Here is a 20549-nt window from a genome sequence, read left to right on the forward strand (position 1 = left end):
ACTTCACCTGTTCATTCACTCTGGAGTGTGATGGCCCATGATGGATAAGAATCTTCACAATGTCTACATCTCCTCTCCAAGCAGCCAAGTGAATAGGAAAATAACCTTTATTATCTGCCACATTAGTTGATGCTTCATACTGAAGTAATTTGAGAACTATATCCCTGGAAAACAGGAAGTAAATCTAAAAATTGACAGGAAGATTATTACAAGTTTCTACATGAACATACATGTATTACCAAAGTTTTTACTCTGAAAAACCCCTGTATTTCAAGAGAAACAGATACAAAAATGAAGACCAATCATTTCTAAGAATGAAATAGATGGTAAAACATAGCCAAAATGTTATTAATTGTAATGTTTCTTACTTCTATGAACACCCATCAACACTGTAATCATTGGTTCTCTGAATCTGTTTATTTCAACAGGATTGATCACCTGGCCATGGAATCATTATTAGAATTTGCCAGTCCAGGCCACATGCATGTCTCTCAAGCCAAACCTTCCAGGCACTAAAGGCAGAGAAGTACTCCTGTCCCCATCATTGCTGAGTTCTGGAGGCAGGAAGGCAAGAGGGTAGCTTTACGAACATGGTTCTTGCAGTAAGGCTTAAGCAACAGTTTTTCTTCTGTAAGGCATTATCTCAAAGATAGTGTAAACAATTTAATGAAGACCTAGTTAGATATATACTATCTTCTCTGGAATAACTGCTTCTATTTTCACTTCCCACATCCAGCTTCCTGAAAGAATTGATGAAAAAATATTACTTTTAATATTTTAATTCTTATTATATTCTTCTCGGTATTTTCAGTGCGGCTTATCATATATTAAATTAAAGATTAGTATAAACTGGTATATTGCATCCCTGTACTTAACTTCAAAAGTTGAACATAAAAATCAACTGTGCAGTATGATCATGTTACCAAGTCTGTCAGAAAGTAAATAAATTCTGTCTTACCTCTCCATTTGTCTTCTGATAGTTTGACACAGTCAGGCCTCATTAGTTACTAGGTTAATAGCATCTATTATCCAGTGTGGGCAGTTCCATGCACATTTTTGTTGAATATGGAAACACTGTCTCTTACTGTTTTGGCTCAAAAAATCAGAGCGGGGAGGGAGCTCAATGCAGCCTATGCTATGACTAAAAGCTAAGCCCTTGACTACAAATTAAGACAGAAGGTAAATCCCAAAGCAATTGTTCTCCCAACCTTGATGGGACCCTATTTAATTGCCTATCAAGAGAAAAATGTGGCAAGTAAGAGTGAATACATCCAGGTCAAAAGAAACTCTCACTTGTATTCAGCAGATTTCATGGAGATAATGGAGTCATCACATCTAGGCTTTGGAGGAGACTTTAAGCTGGGTTTTGCTTAGTCTTGACCAGCTCAGATAACATGAAAACAACCAAGGAAAAGCAGCTCAACTACAGAAAGACTTGCTACACAGAAGGTTCCAGAAAAGTGACTCCTGAGAGAAATTTTTTAGTACAAATAAGGTTTGAGAGACTTCTCATGTAATAATAGTTGGTCTTGCAGTAGATATAGTGTAATGAAGGCTAGAGATACAGAGTAGTTTGAAAGGGACACAAATCAGATGAAACAGAAATTGACCTAGCTGGGGAGAAAAACCATCAAAAAAAACCCCTGCAACTGCAATCTGTAGATAATGATATACAGCAACTATTGGCAAGAGTTTGTTGCAAGATTCAAGCTACAAAATAGAACCTAAATCTCCTTCATCCTTCAAGAATGTCCTGACCCACCACACTTCTCTAGGGCGAGTCTTTTTTAGCACTTTGACAGAACTTTTTCATTTTGTAGAAATAAATTTCAGAGAGAAGACTGACAGCCCTTAGCCCAGTAACATTACTGGGCTAACTAAAATTACTTAAGGAGGCTGAGATTCAAGTGCCTGCCCCAGATATGATTTAATTACTTATATAAAGCAGAACAGTTTCAAAAGAAAAGAGAACTATTCCAGAATAAGGGGAGGAGGAGAGAATTCATCACATACAATGATCAAACAAGCACGTGAACACTGGTGTCCAGCAGGTATCCCAGCCACAAATTACTGCTTAGGTCATTAAGTCTTATGTCATTAAGTCTTTTCCTGAAGAACTTTGAAATCTCTCAAGTCCATCCTAATGCAACTTGTGAAAAATTGAAACTCCAAAAGTTTTCAAAGGACAAGAACTTCTAAGTGGGAAGGCTCTTGTGTCACAAGGTTGTACCCAATACTGAATTTGAATATCAAGTTTCAAATCTGAAAAAGAGTGTAAAGCTATTTATTTGTTATTTGTGGTGACTAATGAAATTACAAACACCAGGTGTCTGTCCAATTCTCTTGCTGACGGTGCTACCATTGTAGCAGGATCAGTATGATGGCTTGGATAGCAGGTCCAGAACCATCATGATTTAGCATGAAACACCTCATGATGCATTGTAGTTTAATATAACAGGATATAAATGCGATGTCAGTAACTGCTACTTACCCCACTGTGAGGGTAAGGGGTCATAGCAGCCAACGGCCATTGTGACCTTTCCAAAAGGTGTAGTTATATCTGCGGCTGTACCTAAGTCCACATGTTGAAGTTCTGTCTGACTTCAGCAGAAGTTTGGCCAACGCTGTGTCTGAAAACACTACTTGGCTTTTGTATGTTTTGGGATTTTATAGTTTATATTGCTAGGATTCACTCGAAATCTTTAATACATTCAGTGTTTATACAGCAATACTTTTAGTTTCCTGGATAACTATTGGTTTATAGTCAGTATTAAACATACAAAACCCAGCAATCTTTGCAAGCTAAGGCTTGGGCTTTTGTCAATCAAAAAAAATGTGCAACGGCACAAGAAACAATCCATAAACAATAAACAAGAGAAATGAGATTTTCTCCCTTTTTAAAAAAGGCTGAGTTTAATAGGCCATATTAAGGACTTAGACCCAACTCCATTGAGGTAAAATATATTAATGGATGATTCTGAATCTTTCTACAGAACTGAAATTTTGGAAAATGCACAATATCTATTTTAACAGTATCTTCAGTTCATTTATTTATTCAGAAAAAGAATCAAAAGATTTAGCTGGTCTAAAGAAAATATGCAGGTTTCTAGAACGCAACAAAAGACATCCTAAAGTTTTAATTTTTCCAAGGAAGAATGCAAAAATTGTGAAATGAGTAAACAAAACATATAATTATTATGGATTCGTATATTATCCAAAATCACATTAATGTTAGTGCAAATCGTGCTTAATTTCAGTCGGGTTCTGATCAGTTCCTTATCTCCCACAGAGGAATAACCCAAAGCCTTACATTAAAATTTTCTTTAGTGAATACCCAGTCGGTGTTAACATGGGCAGTTTACGAATAGGATATCTGGACTGCAGTAAGTGCAGCAGCTCTTACCTTGGTTACAGTGGGGTCCATCCCACTAGAGCTTTATAGACCTCATTAAAATTTTTATTCTTGTTCTGCCTTAATTACAACATGCAGTTGGCAGCATAATACAATGGGAACATGTAGCAAGGGACAACATGTAACACCAGAGGTAACACAGAACAAATTACAAGTTCTAGTAACAAAATATGTAGCAAGTTTCCACATTATTTACTGACATGTCAGTGCCTTGGAGTTCACCTGCACTGGTATGCCTGTGCAGTACCCCTTGATGCAGATTTTGCAGGCTTTTCCCAAGCTTCTTGAGATATAATATACGTGTGGTAGCTTGGGTAGGCAGAGGAAGGGAAAAGCTATGAGGTCCCCTACAAGGTAATAGCCATTTTTAATTCTTTCAAGTGTATAACTACTGAATATTCTTATCATGCTACTTTCACTTTGATGTTGATTAATCTACACTGGTTTATTTCATGATATTGCTTCCTTAAACATCCAATGCACTATACATGTGCACGTACACACACAAGTATATTACAGAATTTTCTGTTGTAATTTCCCACCAGCTAAATAAAAAGCATTAGAGCCACCACTCGCAGTAACAATAATAAATTTACTCAAAATCAAGGAAGAATTTGGAAGAAACATTACAGAATTATTAGATTCTAAACTGCAATTCCCGTGTGTCATTACTACATGCTAGTATCAATCTCAGTATCAAAAATTCCTATATTAATATATCCCACTGGAAATAAGATTATTTCAGTAAATCAGGGTCTGTCAACCTCCTGTGAAAATCCCAGTGCTATGCTACATATTTTTAAATTATGTAGTTAAATACCATTCTACATAAAAACTAAATGTGAGGCACTTACTTGTGTCCATTTAAAGCTGCATGATGCAAAGCAGTATAACCTGAACTGTCTGTGCAGTTTATATTTGGTCCTCGCCAGATGCTGCAAAAAAAGCACAATTGTAAAGTTAATTTTTTGGCTTGGCAGGTACAGAAATGTCAGAAATTTGAGGTATAAATAATCTAAAGATCTCTGCAGCAAGTATGATTAAACATTAACAGACAAATTATCTTGAAAAGAACTTAAAATAGCAAATGTAATGTTGATATCAATATAACTTATTTATAAAAATAATTTTACACATTCATCTTTACATCAGTCATGAACTTTATGTAGGGCAGTCTCAAACACTTATAACTATTCTGTCATTTCAGTTAGATTTGTTCTCCTAGTATTACTCTGGTAATTACATTGAGGGTATAATCTGATTTTGCACTACTTTTGTCAAAAGAATATATTCATTGACTTTAGGTCAGTTAGTCTAGATTCATACAAATGTAAGATTAATGAGAACCAATCATATGCTTTAAAGGGACGGTAAATATATTCATTTTACTTGGCCTGATATTTTAGCTTCCATTTTAACCAATTACATTTTGAAATAAATTACATATATATAAAAAAAAAAATCTTTTTTGTTTTTGTTTTTATCTTTCTGCATTTTACATCACCTATTTTTACAGTCAGGTTCATTGTATGTCCCATGTAACTAGTTTCACTATCTATTCTGGAATCTTCACAAAACAGTAAAGAAGATTTTTTTCTTTCAAAGTAGAAAAATGTGACTGCTAGTAGATAAAAACAAACAAAAACCCCAAATCCTGAAAACTGGATACCAGAAGCGTATTGATTCCCAGCAGATTTTTCTCTAACTGGCTACATTTGCAGCCGACTGTATCCTTTCTTAAAGCACTTTTTTTCTGTCACACAGTTTTCAATCATTAGTATTACAACTTCCAGAACACAAGATTATGAGCCTGAATTACAATCTGTTTTCTTTAGCTGCTAATACAGTGTCAAATATCATATTTTCCCTTCACTTCATACCTTAGAATCAACTGCTGCAGTTTAAAGAAAATAATCTGAAGCTAATAGGTAAAATGAGTTTTTCATACTGACTTTTTTTCATGATCTACATCAATAAAATGACATGCATGCTTAATGTATGCTTTTAAAGAATTCTTTACTTCTGAATCTGTATTTTATTACCTATGGAATACTGATGTTATAGACTGATGGGTTTTTTTCACTGTGTGTGTTTGAATGATTAATTAGCTCATAAATTTACGCAGTTGTTTCCCATAAGTAATACTGCATGCATACAGATTATTTATGTAATACATTATGTTCTGCACTGAGGATAATTCTACTTAGTGCTGAGTGCCTCACCTCTCCCTGCAATTTAATTTCTTGCAAAGAAGCAAAAACTGAAGTAATTTTTTTTTAGACTCAGAAGTCTACAGATGGTTCTTTCTATGGAAGGCAATTTCAAGCTAGGAAAGTCACTCTAATCTTTCCAATTAAAAGAAATTATCTTAACTTCATGACGTAGTAAAAATTGAGTCCTTGAAACTATAGCTCCTCCATAATAGACAGATGTTATTTATATGGCAGAGACAGGCTAAACTTACCTATTGGGAGGAAAGAAGTCCTTATCTATTGATATTCTATAACCTCTTTTATATTTTTACATAAAACTTTATTACTTATTTTAAATATTAAAATAAACACATAAACAACCAGACTATTAATTTACCTGGTTTTGCTTGCTTGCTTAGGTTTAAGTTAGGATTTGCCTTTTGGTTGTTTTTTTGAAAATGTAAGAGATCCATGAGTTCATATATTTTTCATGATGCATTAGGCCTTTAAGCCCCCACCCAAAGAAAACAAAACAGAAAACCAACAAAAACCTAGTTCTTTTCTCCCCTAATTCTATATTTTAATCCCCACTCTCAAAATCAGAATTTGGTTATCAAACTAAAGAACACACAAGACATGAGCAGGACTTCGCTGCAGGCATCTCTTTTCCCTTGGGCCTGTGCAGACATCCCCTCTTAGGAGGTCTTGCATTGCTATAGTATTGCAACATTATTTCCTACAAAATGAATGCAGGTTCAGCAAATACACTGGATATTTATGCTTTAATAACTGAAAACTGAGTTCAAACTGGACAGTCTGTGAGTAGAAATTCTTACACCCTAAAATTTGCCTAAAGCTCTTCTGCTGTAAACACATACAGCAGGGCAAAATTCTAGTGGTGTATTAGCTCCATAAAAAGCATCTGACTTCAAAGAAAAGTGGGGTGGAGAAAGAGGAAAAAGCCTAAAGAGCCTTTCTCTGGCATCACCATCACAGAAAATATATGAGGAATTATCAAATGTATTGATTTATCTGTGTATTAAAACACTTCAATAGTTACTGTGAAAGCAACACTAAAAAACCTGGAACAAAATTACCACTCAACCTCCAGAAAAGAGTATTTTTTCACAGAAGATCAGCAGCTCTCTGGATTACCATTAATATTGAATGTTCTCAAAAACATGTTTCTCCTAATTATTTGATGCAGTCAGAAATCAGGCTTCTTAATTTTACATGCATTAGCAAGTTGGGATTTTTTTTCCCTATGTATATTAGTAAATTAGGAAAATCTATCACTTAATGAATTTTAAGAAAGTAACCGAACCCACTTTTTGTGCAAAAAAAATCATTTTTCAGTCAATGCTGAATTAAAACATGATCATCAATTAGTTTCTTCCATTATATCTTGCCAAAGTGAGGCACAAAGAAACTGAAATCTGTTATGCTACTTACACCACTGCCAACAGCAAAAAGACCTTCTTATTATAGTTTGCTGTCACTGTGGACAAAGAACATTGACCTTTCGAACTGATGTCAAATATTAATTGGAAATACTCTTTACTTGGTGAGAAAATTAACATTTTTTTCTCTTTTATGAGCTGAAGATAATTACATGTAAGAAGCAGCATTTCAAAGTTGACATGAAAATGACAGACTAAAGAAAAAGATGGTTAGTTGATTGGCATTCTGCTATGGGTTTTGCTATATGGAAAAAAATAATTGGGAAGTCATTTCTTCATGCAAAAGCAAGGAAATCAGAAGTTAATTCCACTAATTTTAATCACACAGGCAGACTCCCTATCAACAGTACAAGAACCACGCATACATGCACAGAATATCTGCCACAAGTTTGAATCTGTTTCCATCGTATCTCCACTCTGTACCTATATATATATATATATATATAAAATTTCCTTATTCTTTTGTTATCTGTGCACTGATATCTGTGACCTTTGTATGGTAGTTTTGACAAGGTGAAAGGAAAATATTTTTGGTAAAACAATGAGAAGAGTCTTTAAAATCCATAGAAAGGTGCCTGATGACATCAGTGTCTGTCTGCCCATTGGTTTCACTTAAACCTTAGCTGACAACTGTCTGGTAACTCTCTTTTGAATTTATTTCTTCTCTGCAGCAAGAAAGGTGACACTGCCTGGGTGGAATCAGTTACTTCAGAGGAGATAGAAAGAGCATGGTGTTCATGACTGCCTATTTTAGGGTCTAAACCCTGTTGAGGGCTGACAGAGGATTAGCATACTCCCAGTTCTCATCCCTCCCACTCTTCCCCCAACCTTCTTTCGCAGGTCTTCACTATCTTTGGAAGCTCTTCCTAGAGAACCCTTGGCTCTTCAGGACAATAGAAGTAGTGAAGCTGATCTTGCCAGGCCAGTCTTAATAGTGGGAAATCCTAAATTTACTTTGCATTGCTATAGTACTGCAACATTATTTCCTACAAAATGAATGCAGGTTCAGTAAATACACTGTTCCCACTGATGTTGTTGGCAACCAGCCAAACAGCTCAGATAAATCTAGTTTCCTCACTGTTCCTGTGTCCCATAGAATAAATATGCATTACAGGAATTTGTGCTGTTCTGAGCCAAAATCTTCCAAAGTTTCCAGGTTTATCATTGTTAATAATATTGTTGTTAAATTGTCAGAAACATATTGCCTAAAGTTATTAAAGCACATAGTCAGGCTCCTACTTTCATTAGTGCTCTGCCTATGTTCATACGCATTTTCAGTCATGTAAACTGAGCTTATACAAAATATATGAACAATTTCACACAGCATTTTTGAAAATGCAAATTTTTACACAATAATATGTATCATCAGTTATTCAGACACAAAATAATAAACTACTTACTGTGAACGGCAGCAAAATATTCTCCATTTTGTGCACAAATAAACTGTCCACCATGTTGCCCTAACCTATATAAATTAGTTATGTTACTTATCAAATATAGTAATGTTTCATTTTAGTAAATGTGATACTTTTTTTTCTACAGAGTCCTCTGATGGAATCCAGTGTATGTAAGATATATTATACTGCAAAAAGAATGTATGACTTTTTCATGCAGGTTTTACCTATTATTTACACTACTTTTTGCTGAATTTGAGATACATTTTAAAATTACTTCAAGGAAAGTAAATTTAAATATTTGTCTTTAGTGACACTAGGAAAAAAAAACTTTTAGAAAGTCATATTTTAAAGCTTAATGAATAATTAATAATAAGGTACTCAAAATTTGTACATGTAAAAACAACACCCAAAAATGCATTGTAGGAATCTTTTTGAGCAAGTGCAGCTATATGTCTTAAATTAACAAAAGTAGATGGTGTCTTGAGTAAGGTTATCTTATATCTTCTTTTCAGTATTAAAAACAGCTGTTGCATGTAGCAACTGAGAATTAGAAATGAAAAATAAAACTACTTGTAATAAAAATTTTTATTATTATTTTAATTTAAAAATTAAAAAGGAGAAGGGGAGAGGGATTACCAATTCAATTGTTTCTTTAAAGCTTATTGTATATATAATTCCAATCGTTTATTTAAGTGCTTTTGTTGTATCAGTCTGAAATGTGACTCAAAACCATTTCATTTTTGAATGTGTTGAATGTGCTTATCTCATTTTGACTCCTGCTCTTCAGTTATCTCAATACAAATAATACAACAAAATTTATGGTCAACTAATTCATGAGATTAAGTATGTTTACAGTTTTGGCCATAAATCCTGTAAGTCAGTCTGGAAAACTGAGGAATTTCATTGAACTGTGATTTTATTTCTGTATTGATTCTGTTCAATTGGTAAGTGATTTCTATTTAATATGAAATATTGAATATAGTAAATATTACGAGGTTTTTTATTACATAACATTTACTTATTACTATACTCAAGCGTGGTTCCTATACAAGCAGGTCTCAGTCCTACACAGTGGTCTCATAACGAGGTAAAGTTATGTACTACAAGCTACTTCTTCCTTCAATAACTTATACAAAATTTCATCTCTCAGTGAGAAACTGTGAGTCCACGTATCTAGGGACTGTTACCACAAAGTCTCCTAACAGCTGGATATCATACATAAATTTCATTGCAAGAATGCATTTCCTGTGATCAAAACAGAGATGAGAACAAATAGGTTATTCTTCCTCTTTATACATGCATGATCAAATTAATCCAATGAACTTTATTTCAGCAAAAGCCAGGCTTTTAAAAGACTGCTACCTGTCTAAAATGTGCAGGTATGGCCTACACATTAAGATTAAGATTTATGGTAATGGTAATATGAAATTACTATTGGAATGGAGTGCAGACAATAACTAAGGGTAAATCCAGCCTCCGCATTTCTTTCACAATGAAGATATCCAGAGATAAAGGAAATTCTCCTATGCAGCATATGTGTAAGATACAAAGATTCTGCTCAGATATCAGCATTCCCTTCCTATCAAGGAATTATGCATTTCAACTTGGAAACTGAAGAACAAGTTGGGATAAGCTAAGAAAGCCACTTGATTCCTCACTACTATCAGGGAGATATAGTAAACATTTACAAAATATACCACTAGGATGCTTCAGGGGTGTCTATCTGTGATGCTATGCCTCTTTGAAAGCCATAGAAGGGTTTCTTCCCAGCTGTCGTAGAAGCCTCCAGCATATATATAACCCCTTTTGAATGTTAACGGAACAGAAATGTGAAGATAAATTAGAAAAAGAAGAGTTACTCACCACCACCTAGTCTATCTAGGGCATAAAAGCATCAATAACTACATGATAATGCTCATTTATGCAGAGCATTCCTGCTATATCTGTTGTGATTGAACTCAAAATTAGGTTTTCCTTTTGAAAACCTGTCTAAGGAATGTTTTGTGCAGTAATTGTAATATCCATAAAGATGGATGTCAAGCTGTACAAAAAGAGAAAAAAATTCATAAACTGACAACATTATTATTATTTAGTAATACTGTATGTTTATTTTCTGTGGGTCATGTTTCTTTCCTCGATGAAAAGCTACAATAATAGTTGGTTAGAAAAAGATCTTTTTCCAAATACACAAACATCAGGATCAGCAGTTAAAGTGCTAACACAAGCACGGAAGTAAAAAGGGCAATTTAAAAAATTACATACATAAAAGCAGAACAGAGGCATCATGTCCAACAATGTAAGGCTCAAAACCAGTATCTTACCTGTACTTATTGTTTTTCAGGTTTTGTGGAATATCACTGCTAAATGAACACTGAGATTTAACCAACTACATCAGCCCAGACCAAAATTTGTGTATGGTAGCAGCACTTAAAAGTATACAAATAACCTTAATGCCAGATAGATAACCTAGTATACTTGCTCATTACCGTTCTTGCTGTTACTAACTGTATTTGCAGAAGGATAAGGCTAGTACAGTCATTAAGCCAATCTGTCATCCACACTTTCTCCAGTGGAAAGAACTAAGAAAAGGCTGATTATAAATGACAGAAGTTCAGTGTGTGGCTGAGAGGCAGAATGCCAGGCATAGAGATGCACAAGTCCTGTATATCCAGAACACCCTTAGCCATGATAAGTCTCACACAGCCAATGTGATCCTTGACTCACAGAGTCAATGTGGCCTTATCCTTTGAATAAACTTAGAACAAAAGAAGAATTGCAACTGAAAAAAATAGAAAACATCGTATAAAAGCATATTTTGATACAGTTAGGACTAAAGAGGCAACCTTAAAGGAACTTCCGATGCAAGAAATTACAGAACCTGTATATGAGGACACAGTAACTGTGAAGTACCCAACGAACAGGTTAGAACAGCACTAAGATAATAGAAACTATACAAAATTTCATAAATGTGAGTTGGGTAAACAGCTCCTGCGTACATCCACAAAGGAGCACAAAGAGACAACAGCAGGTGGGAGAATCAAGTTATACCCTGACCCAGCTACTCTCATGCTCATCACAGAAGATATATCAACACATTAAAGGCCCATTTCTACAAGTCCAGCAGCACAATGGCCCGCAGGAACCCAGACAGGCTCAGATGACGAGACACCCTGTTGGAGCCCCTCCCACAGCTGTTCTGTGACAGCCTCTACCCCATTGCCCATGCGTGACACACATCAATGTGAGGCAATGCTGGAGCACATTTCAGGCCAAGAGGGGCTCCTGTCTAGGGGTATGGGACACATGGAAGCAAGACTTCCTATGGGATGTTTAGGGAGGATCCAAAGCCAGGGAAAGGGATGGATTCAGGTGATTTGGAGAGGAACATGCAGGAGAAAATAGAGGGATAAGGGTGAAAAAAGGGACAGATCACATATATATAGTTAACTCTACAGTACAATAGTCTGGCCATGTCCCGCTCTCAATCATACTAAATTCCACTTCTATTTTCCTGGTTGAGGGCCTCTATTCCATGTGCATGTGTGTGTATGAGTGCCTAATTGCCAGAAACTGGGTCAGACAATGGGTTAGTGAGCCCATGCATCTTTGTTGCCAGAAACTGGAGCAAACGAGGGTCTAGGTACCAGAAACTGAAGTGGGACCACGGGACAGAAGGCCTGTGTATCCATGGAGCCTGCAACTGTAGGGAGCATGGGTGTGTGAGACAGTGTGTGATTGTGAGTGAAGATAAAGCTGGACTAGTCAGCAACTAGGTGAAGTAGGCTGGGAGCCAGCTGTGTGTCTGAATGTCTCTGAGGTTGAGACCACACAAGCAGCTGGCTGTCACATGAGACCAGGGTGAAGGTTAAATTTTGCAGACCAAAACATGAGCAACAGGCTTCTGCAGAAGCCACAAACACTATCTTGGGAGTTTAGCCAACTTTGATCACCTATATTAAAAATACTAGAGAAAAAAGTGGTCTTCTATGGCAAACTTGGGCCAGTGGGAGGTGTGTTCTAGGAGTCTGCAGATTAGACAGTCTGTGTATGTGTAAGTACATGCAAATTTAGATGGGTTTAGTTTGAGAAAGAATCTACCTAGAAAAACATGTTGACAAGCACTGTCTCTCCAGTTGAGTAGTTTGTTGTAAAATCTAAACAAACTAAACCTGAACAAAAGTCACGTGAACTAGCTTAAGTGAACTAGAACTCTATTTACTTCAAGTTGGAATCAATTTCATCTGAAGGTATATCATTTTATTCTGATATAGTTAATAGTTATATCAGTTTAAATGTTATAAAAAGTCAGGTAACATGCAAAAACATAAAGGAGAAGCACTTTGACCTCTTGATGATGTCACACAAATGAATAGGCAATAAATTAGTCATGCTTTATTAAAATGATCTGTCATATATAAGGTCACTTTGCATTTGACCTGTATCTAACCAGCTTGGCTCCATCATTCTTTATGGACTACTCATCTGGAAGTACACTGGCTGCGTACATTGCATAATACTGCGGCTATATCCAGAAAGCAGAATGTTCCTGGCTAATACTGGGTAGCTTTGCCTTATCCTTGCAGTCAAGACCAATTTGCCTGCAGCAGCTAAAACAGAGAAAGCTTTCATCAGTTATGACAGCAGGGTTCCTCTGTATTCCAGTTGTCTACAGGGACAAGCTGGGGTTTTGCTCAGTTCATAGCGAACTTTCGTAACTCCAGCTTGTCAATGATGAGTCAGACATCCTTGGATCCAGTCCAGAATTCTGTCCTTGAGAATAATTCAGTCATCCTGATAGGAAAAAATGTTAACTCTCATTTGGCATCATTCTTCACAAGAACACTGTGAGAACAGCTACTAACTTATGAAAATACCCAGTCCAAAACCAGATCAGCAGGCAGTATCTTTAACATACTTAAACATGAATGTTTTTACTATTGAGCCATGTTTTAAAACTGTTGTCAGTGATGTCTCCGTGTATGATCTTATGTGATCTGAGCAATCTGCAGGGATGCGTATGGTTAGTGCTGAAGATCAATCCATCAGATGAACTATTCCTATAGAGGGCAGCTCCACGCCCTTTGTATCATGAGTTTAGGCTCCCTATATATATATATATATCTCTCTCTGAGGTAGATGGGTTCTACATATTTGTTGTGAATCAGACCTGTATACTTTGTATAAGATCTATAGATTGATCAAGATCAACCAGGAAGAGGGCTCCACTGTGTTAGATAATATTAGGCCATACAATAAAGACACGTAATCAGACATACTTGACTATATCTTTTTTCAGTGTATATACAATACATATAATACATAAATATATATATATATTGAACTCCCTTTATAAATAAATGCTGGGTTCTTTCAACTCTTCCCAGAAAACTGCTATTTAGTAAAGCCATATAAACAATTATTTTTCTGTAAGCACAGCAATGGAAGTGGATCTTCTGAAGGGTTTTGAAAGCCCTAGCATACCTCATGATTGTAAGATACACTTACATGAACACACCTATGAACATTTACGTATAGCATATAACATTGGCATTTTCTTTGGAAGAACAGAACATGTTCCCAGATAGAACATTCCAACTTCTTCTTTTGTAAAAATTAGATGACATGAAAATAAAAAAAAACACTCTAATATTTTTCATATCAGAAACAAACTGAAGCAAAGCCCTGTTTCTCTTTCTTTCAAGAATACAGATACAATGGTGTATTTTATTAGGAGACATATTCATTAGCTATTCTTTTTCCTATTTCAACTGACCTTGAATCTTTAGTAAGAAAAGTTAGAGAGAGTTTTTTCCAGAATACATTTTTGTAGGTTCAACATAGTATTCCCATCCATCATAAATTCACAGTGTTTGCAATTTTAAACATATTCTTATCACAGACAGGCAAAGTCAATATTTATTGTAAAAGGAGATTTTAAAGCCTCAAAATGATTAATTATGCATACTGGAACACTTACTGACACTTGTTTAAGTGGAATAAAAATTCCTGAAGCTCTGGCACTGAAAGCAGGACTGGGAAGAGTAACAATATGTATCACAAATTTTGAAATATGGATGCTGTTAGAACTATGACCTCATTCCAGAATTAAAGATTGTTCATCCTAGAAACCAACCTGAGATGAGAGTCTTTGTTATGTCTCCAGGACACACAGAACAGAACTTGCTTTCTATGGTCTGCAATTCAGCTAGCTTTAATAACCTTGTCCTTCCTAATCTGGGTTTCCTCAAAAGTAGAGTAATCCTATCAGACACCAGAAAAATAGACACCAGAAAAAATACATGATTCCATTTCCTCTTGATTCTTGAAGCTGATCCCACACTTCATTCCCAATTTATGCTTAGATATAAAAGGAGATTCAGAAATCAACCTATAGCTGAAGTGTTTAACTCTGAATCAATGAAATCAATCACTAGCTATCTTGACGAATGAGAATGTAACAGATGTAAGATTCTGACATTTTGTGTTTACATCCAAATGGTATTACATAAACTATCCACATGATTTACCATATTCTGAGTTCAAAGTTTCCACATCTTCATCTCGTGCAACAACCTCTAACCCTTTTGGACAACCTGCCACAACCAACCTAAACTCAGAACAGTGAAACAGTGCAGTTCCAGCAACTAACTTCCAAAATATGAATGCTGAGATACTAAGACTCTCGAAGTCTATCAATGACCTATAACATACATACAACATATTTGTGTTGTTTTATTGTAGAATAAATTTCTTTTATTTATTGTAGAATACTTCTTCAGTTACTCAGACTCCATAGCCCTAAGCTGACAATGAGCAAGGCAGAGAGTATCAGAAGCCTGCAACAGTACAGTTTTGCAAGGTAACTGAAAGTAAAGTAGATCAAAATGAATTCAAAATAGTACTAAACCCCCTTCCTATCCATAACATAAAATATTAAACAATCTGAGTCTGCTCTCTGGAGTAACATAGTGTCAAAATTGAGGTGCACTTAATGTCTTTGCTAGAATGCTAGCAGAAAGTATCTGCATGTTACCTGGCGGCATCAAAGTGCTAACTCTTATTCTTTCCATCAGCATTATATTAACTTTGTTAACAAGAACACAACCTAGGAAGGACATTTGAAAGATAAAGGCAGATATGACAAAGATGTGATAGAAATTATAGTTACTGCATGAAAAAAAAAATAGCACCTGTTCAGATTACATCCCTTCAATTTCTTTCTTTACTTCTCTCAACTGGATTAACATGTTCAATAAGAATCATGATTAGTGTGAAATTAGCTAAGTACAACTGAGCAAAACCAACCCACTAATCATGTTTTCTCAGAGGCTTAAACATTGTGTTACAGAATGGTAATCATTATTATCAGACATACTGCATAACCTAAAATGGAATCTTTGCAACATCCAAACTTTAACACATAGAGCTATTATAAAATGATGTGTTTAAATGCTGTTGGCATGGTATAGAAAATCTGGATAAGAAAGATATTGGATGAAACTGGTTCTTTGGTACAAAAATTACTAAACCAGGAAATGTTATTAACTAAGGAGAGTTTGAACATAAATCCTTCATCTTGTGCTCAAACTAATCAGAGTGGTAAGACAAAAGAAGCTTTCCAACAATAAAAATATAGAATTGATGCCTTAATTTCTCTTCTTAGCAATATGTCATGTCTGAAATAAATAATATCAAAACAGAAGTGTGCTACGGAACACGCATTTCCTTTGCTGTGCTTTGCCAACAGAGGTCAGAATTACCTCAGGAGCATCCAAAGCATTACTATGATCATGACTGGAATTTATCAGCACAAAATAACTTTCACAAAGACAAATAACACTAACTAGAGAGGCTAAAGTTTTACAACTTTACATATTACAAAGGTCTTCCAAAACTTTGGGGTATGTAACAAGAATATCACCACTTAAAACTTCATGAACAGCACTACTGAAATAATTACAAAGATCATACCCATCGCATCACCAAAAAAAATATTTGGTAAGATGTACTAATAATCACTTGGATCACTCAGAAAAAAATAAAGTCATCCAACACGATGCCTTTTATTGAAAAAAATCATTTATGACACATAGCTTAGAAGGCAAAATGTAATTACAGTAAAAATATTCACTAAATCTGCAGTCTATTTATGTTAGAATTCCCTATTCAAATCCATTAGGAGTTATTGTTTTTATTCTATTTAAAAGCCTTATCAAATGTAGAAATGAAATCCAAGACTGAGGTATAAATGACACAGAAGCTTCTACTACAAGGGAAGATCTGGCTGATGTAGAGCTTCAAGCAGCTTAAAAAGAACAAAAAACCCCAAATATTTCTAGATGTATCTAAAGTGAACACTATGTTTCTCAATTCTACAAAAACAATTAAATACTAACAAAGAAACTAAGCATTCTTTGTACCTCAAATAGTTCTACTGAGGTGTGTTTTCTAGAAAATGAAGCAGCCATCTACTCTGTAAGTATTGCAAGTGGTCTGTTCAATTGAAGCCTCATGGATCATAAACTTTTCAGCAATCTTAAAATAAAAATGCTAAATTTGGGGAAAATATTTCGAGAATGTTAACTGAATAATCTTGTCATCTTTCTGCTCCTTAAAATAGAACTGATAGGATACTCCACAAAATCTGTTTTGGCAGATACCTTTATGTAAAACATATTATAAGACTCATCCATTACAGGAATAATTTAATGTTCTTTCTGAACTGCCTCGTTGGTAAAAGATGTCCGGAGAACTCCATCATCTCCTTCCAATACCATAGAGCTTGAGAAACATTGGAGATCCCAGTTTCACAATAAGGCACCATGGAAAATGATTTATCCCAACTCTCTATCCCTATAATCTACTATTAGCCTCACGGTACAGGCAGGACTCAAGAAACAATTACTACAACTTGTTCGGCTGTGTTTAATGCAAACAGTGTTTCTAGCTCTTTATATAATATCACAATAAAAGAACAATTCCTGACTAAATATCTTAGGTACTAAGCTAAGTGTAACATGTAAGGATAGACTGGCCTACAACACAAAAAGGGTACGTAATACAGTAAAAATAGTTATGAAATGCAATCATGAGATGGCATAGTCCATCTTGTTTTCCTTCCCTTATATGTAAAAAACATATTTATTTTGTTTTTTTTACATTAAAGGTCATTAAACTTTCATTTTCAGAGAGGAATGGATCCTTGCTTGAGAAATCTCTAGAAAGGTGTAGATTTTTGGAGAATGATGGAAAATGAAGGCCTGTGACATACATTTGGGATAGGTTCTCTGGAAGCTACTTAATATCAACTGTTAAAAGAATTCAGACCCAAACCCCCCTGAAAAACACCTACTGAACTTACCTTAACTGAATTCAGTTGAAATTTCACTTACCTTTAATCATGGAAAGAGAGATCTTTTTCTACATCTTATTTTAACAGCACTTTCAAGAAGTAGATTTGATTGTTAGTTCAATCTTAGTAGCACAATTATTCAGTTAAATGAAGAAATAATCATTTCACCAGAGGGTGCACAATCTGATTTCAAGTAGCAAGAAGAGGGACATTTTTCTCCAACTGCTGAAGCCTGACCAAAAAAAAATACTCGTCATACTTGGAGTCATATAAAAAATATATATCCTTCTAGTGGAATTAAATTTAAAGCGGCTGAGGCTTCACCCAGTAAAGTATTAAACAGAACCAAGACTTTGTTTAGGTCAGCTTTCCTGAGTAGCTGGATACCCAGCACCCAGCAAGAACTACAGAAAAAGAGATTAATTCCTTAAATTGCCCTGCTGATGTAAAGCCTGACTAGTTGCTGTTTCATGGCTGGTCTCCCTTGGTACCACTATCCAGGCAAAGAACCTCATATAGGTGTGTCTGACATAACTTAACTAGTGCAATTCTAGGAACATTTCTTTCCCAGTGTGGAGGGGTTGTAGTGAAAGGTTTAGAAACAACCTAAACACTAGAATATCTATCTCTTCTCTTGAAGAAGCCAAATGAGAAGAGTGCAAAGTGATCTGAAGGAACTTGGCATCTTAAAGGGCATAAAAGCTCGTCCCAGATTTACATGAAATACCTGCATTGATAATGCACTTACAATTTGAAGAAAAGATTGTACCACAGCAGTACTCCTTTAGTATTGATAATTGAGACACTGAATTAACTTGGGGTACTTTGCTAGCATATAATTGCCAGCCATGATCAAAATAATTCCCTACAGACTTTTATCATGCCAGTTCAGAGTAGCCTTGAATGAACAGACAGCCTGTAAACAACTTTCAATATAAGAATAATCAAAGAAAGTCAAAAGGTTAATTTCTCCTTGGGCACAGAAATAGAATATCAGGATGTAATTTATTGTTGTAGAAATTTTAAAACTGTACTAAATCTACAGGAAAAAAGAACAACAAAAACCCCAAAACTAAAAACAACCCAGAAACGAAACTTCTGACCTTTTCGTAAAACGGAAAACTTTAAGAGTTCAACAGTGAATTAAGGAATAGATTCTCATTACAGTGAAATAAAAATGTTAACTTAGTTGATCATATAGTTCTGCCACATAGGAGACAAAAATTTAGTAACAAATCCAGGGCATGAAATCATTTCAGAATGGCTTTGGAGGCTTTTTTAAATGGCAAAATGAATTTTACAACTTCAGTTTTGTAGCCACAATTGTTATAAAAATCGTCACCTGAATGTAGACTGATACTGGGCTGTCTCTTTAAATTTGCAAACAGAAGCAGGTTTTTTTATAGGCTTTCATATATCCCCCAGTCACTCTGAACAACCCAAAATCTGTAACAAATTTTTCCAGACAATCATGTTCAGGCAATTCTAATCTTCCCGACATCACAAATGAAGCAGAAGGAAGCCTTCGTAGGTGAAATGGACCTAGTTAAACACCGGAAATTTGGCCTACTTATCAGAGATAGTATTTCCTGTAATTAATTAGATGGTCTCTCCAAAAGGAAGAACAAATCTGTGTCTTGACAGAACAGGTCAAGGATGAAAGTAAGAGTTGGATATCCACAGTCACGATGAAGGATGTCCTGAAACTAGGCACTTTCATAGTGCCAGCCTGTCATACTTTCTCTGGGAATCCCTGAAAACATGGAAATGAAAGTATAAATCAGGGAATTTAATCAGAGAAGGAATCAATAACAGAGATTTCAAGGCCTGACTACGGTTGAAGCAGGGCAAGGGACACTTTCTATTGATCTCTGAGACAAAAAGATCAACCTTTGGAAGGCTCAGGTCATAAGATTAAATTATAGAATGTTTTCTTAAATCACCCACTTCACAAGCCTAAAATAGGTCAAATGGTCTGATAGTGTACTCAGAGCTTCTAGGAATTCAAATCTTACACTGGGTATACTGATCTGAAAGATTAACCAGCTACCAATACAGCAGAAAGGATTTCATATCTCCTTATTTATGCATCACATTGTGGCAGTGCCATGTGCCAGCTCCTGTATCTTTTGATTTGGTAAAGAAATATTTGGTATATACTTTGAACAGGATCTTTCTATAGAGGTGAGTCTACCATGAATACCAGAGTCTTTGCTGCAAGGTTTAGTGGCATCTCCAAGGAAGAAGAGAGACGTGGTCAGGAATTTGGAATAAGAGAGCATCCTTTTAGAGTCACTGAATTGGATGTGCTGCCGTGAAGAAAATTTAAACCTTACAGGCAAAATTATGGTCTAAATAGTCTTAAAGGACTTTTCAATGTCGCTAGCAAAAACCAACCTTATAATGTCTCTGGATTCTGAAAGGAAAGGGCATTAAATGACACCAGGTAGTCCAGCATAACCTGACAGAAACTTAAAGAGCTGTTGGAAGCTTCCTCATTTTTAGAAAGTTTGAGGAATGTAATTTTTAGGAACTCTCATAAGATTTTTGCAGAGCAACTGCAGTCGACTCTACTGAATAAGAGGAGATGCAAATGAAAACTTAATACCTGTTCAAGACAACTACCTTTCCACACCTAATCATCATAGTGAAGATGCAAAGACATTCCAGTCCATGTGAGAATAGCGAACTCACTGAGGACACTTGGAGTCACAAGGAGTCCAAACTGCAGGATTG

At 35.4% G+C, this 20549-nt stretch overlaps 1 protein-coding gene across 5 annotated transcripts in view; it reads right to left on the bottom strand.

Annotated features, from left to right (window-relative positions):
- Positions 1–20549, bottom strand: part of ANKS1B (ankyrin repeat and sterile alpha motif domain containing 1B) — a 444013-nt gene that overhangs the window by 395527 nt on the left and 27937 nt on the right. For all 5 annotated transcript variants that reach the window (XM_030479097.1, XM_030479093.1, XM_030479096.1 and 2 more), the window contains exons 2-3: positions 4267–4347; positions 8–164 (exon numbers count right to left, since the gene is read on the bottom strand). In XM_030479097.1, the coding sequence (XP_030334957.1) occupies positions 8–164; positions 4267–4347 (238 nt within the window). The remainder of the gene's footprint in view (positions 1–7; positions 165–4266; positions 4348–20549) is intronic.

The sequence above is a fragment of the Strigops habroptila genome, chromosome 3, assembly GCF_004027225.2.
Source record: "Strigops habroptila isolate Jane chromosome 3, bStrHab1.2.pri, whole genome shotgun sequence".
NCBI classification, from domain to species: Eukaryota; Metazoa; Chordata; class Aves; order Psittaciformes; family Psittacidae; genus Strigops; species Strigops habroptila.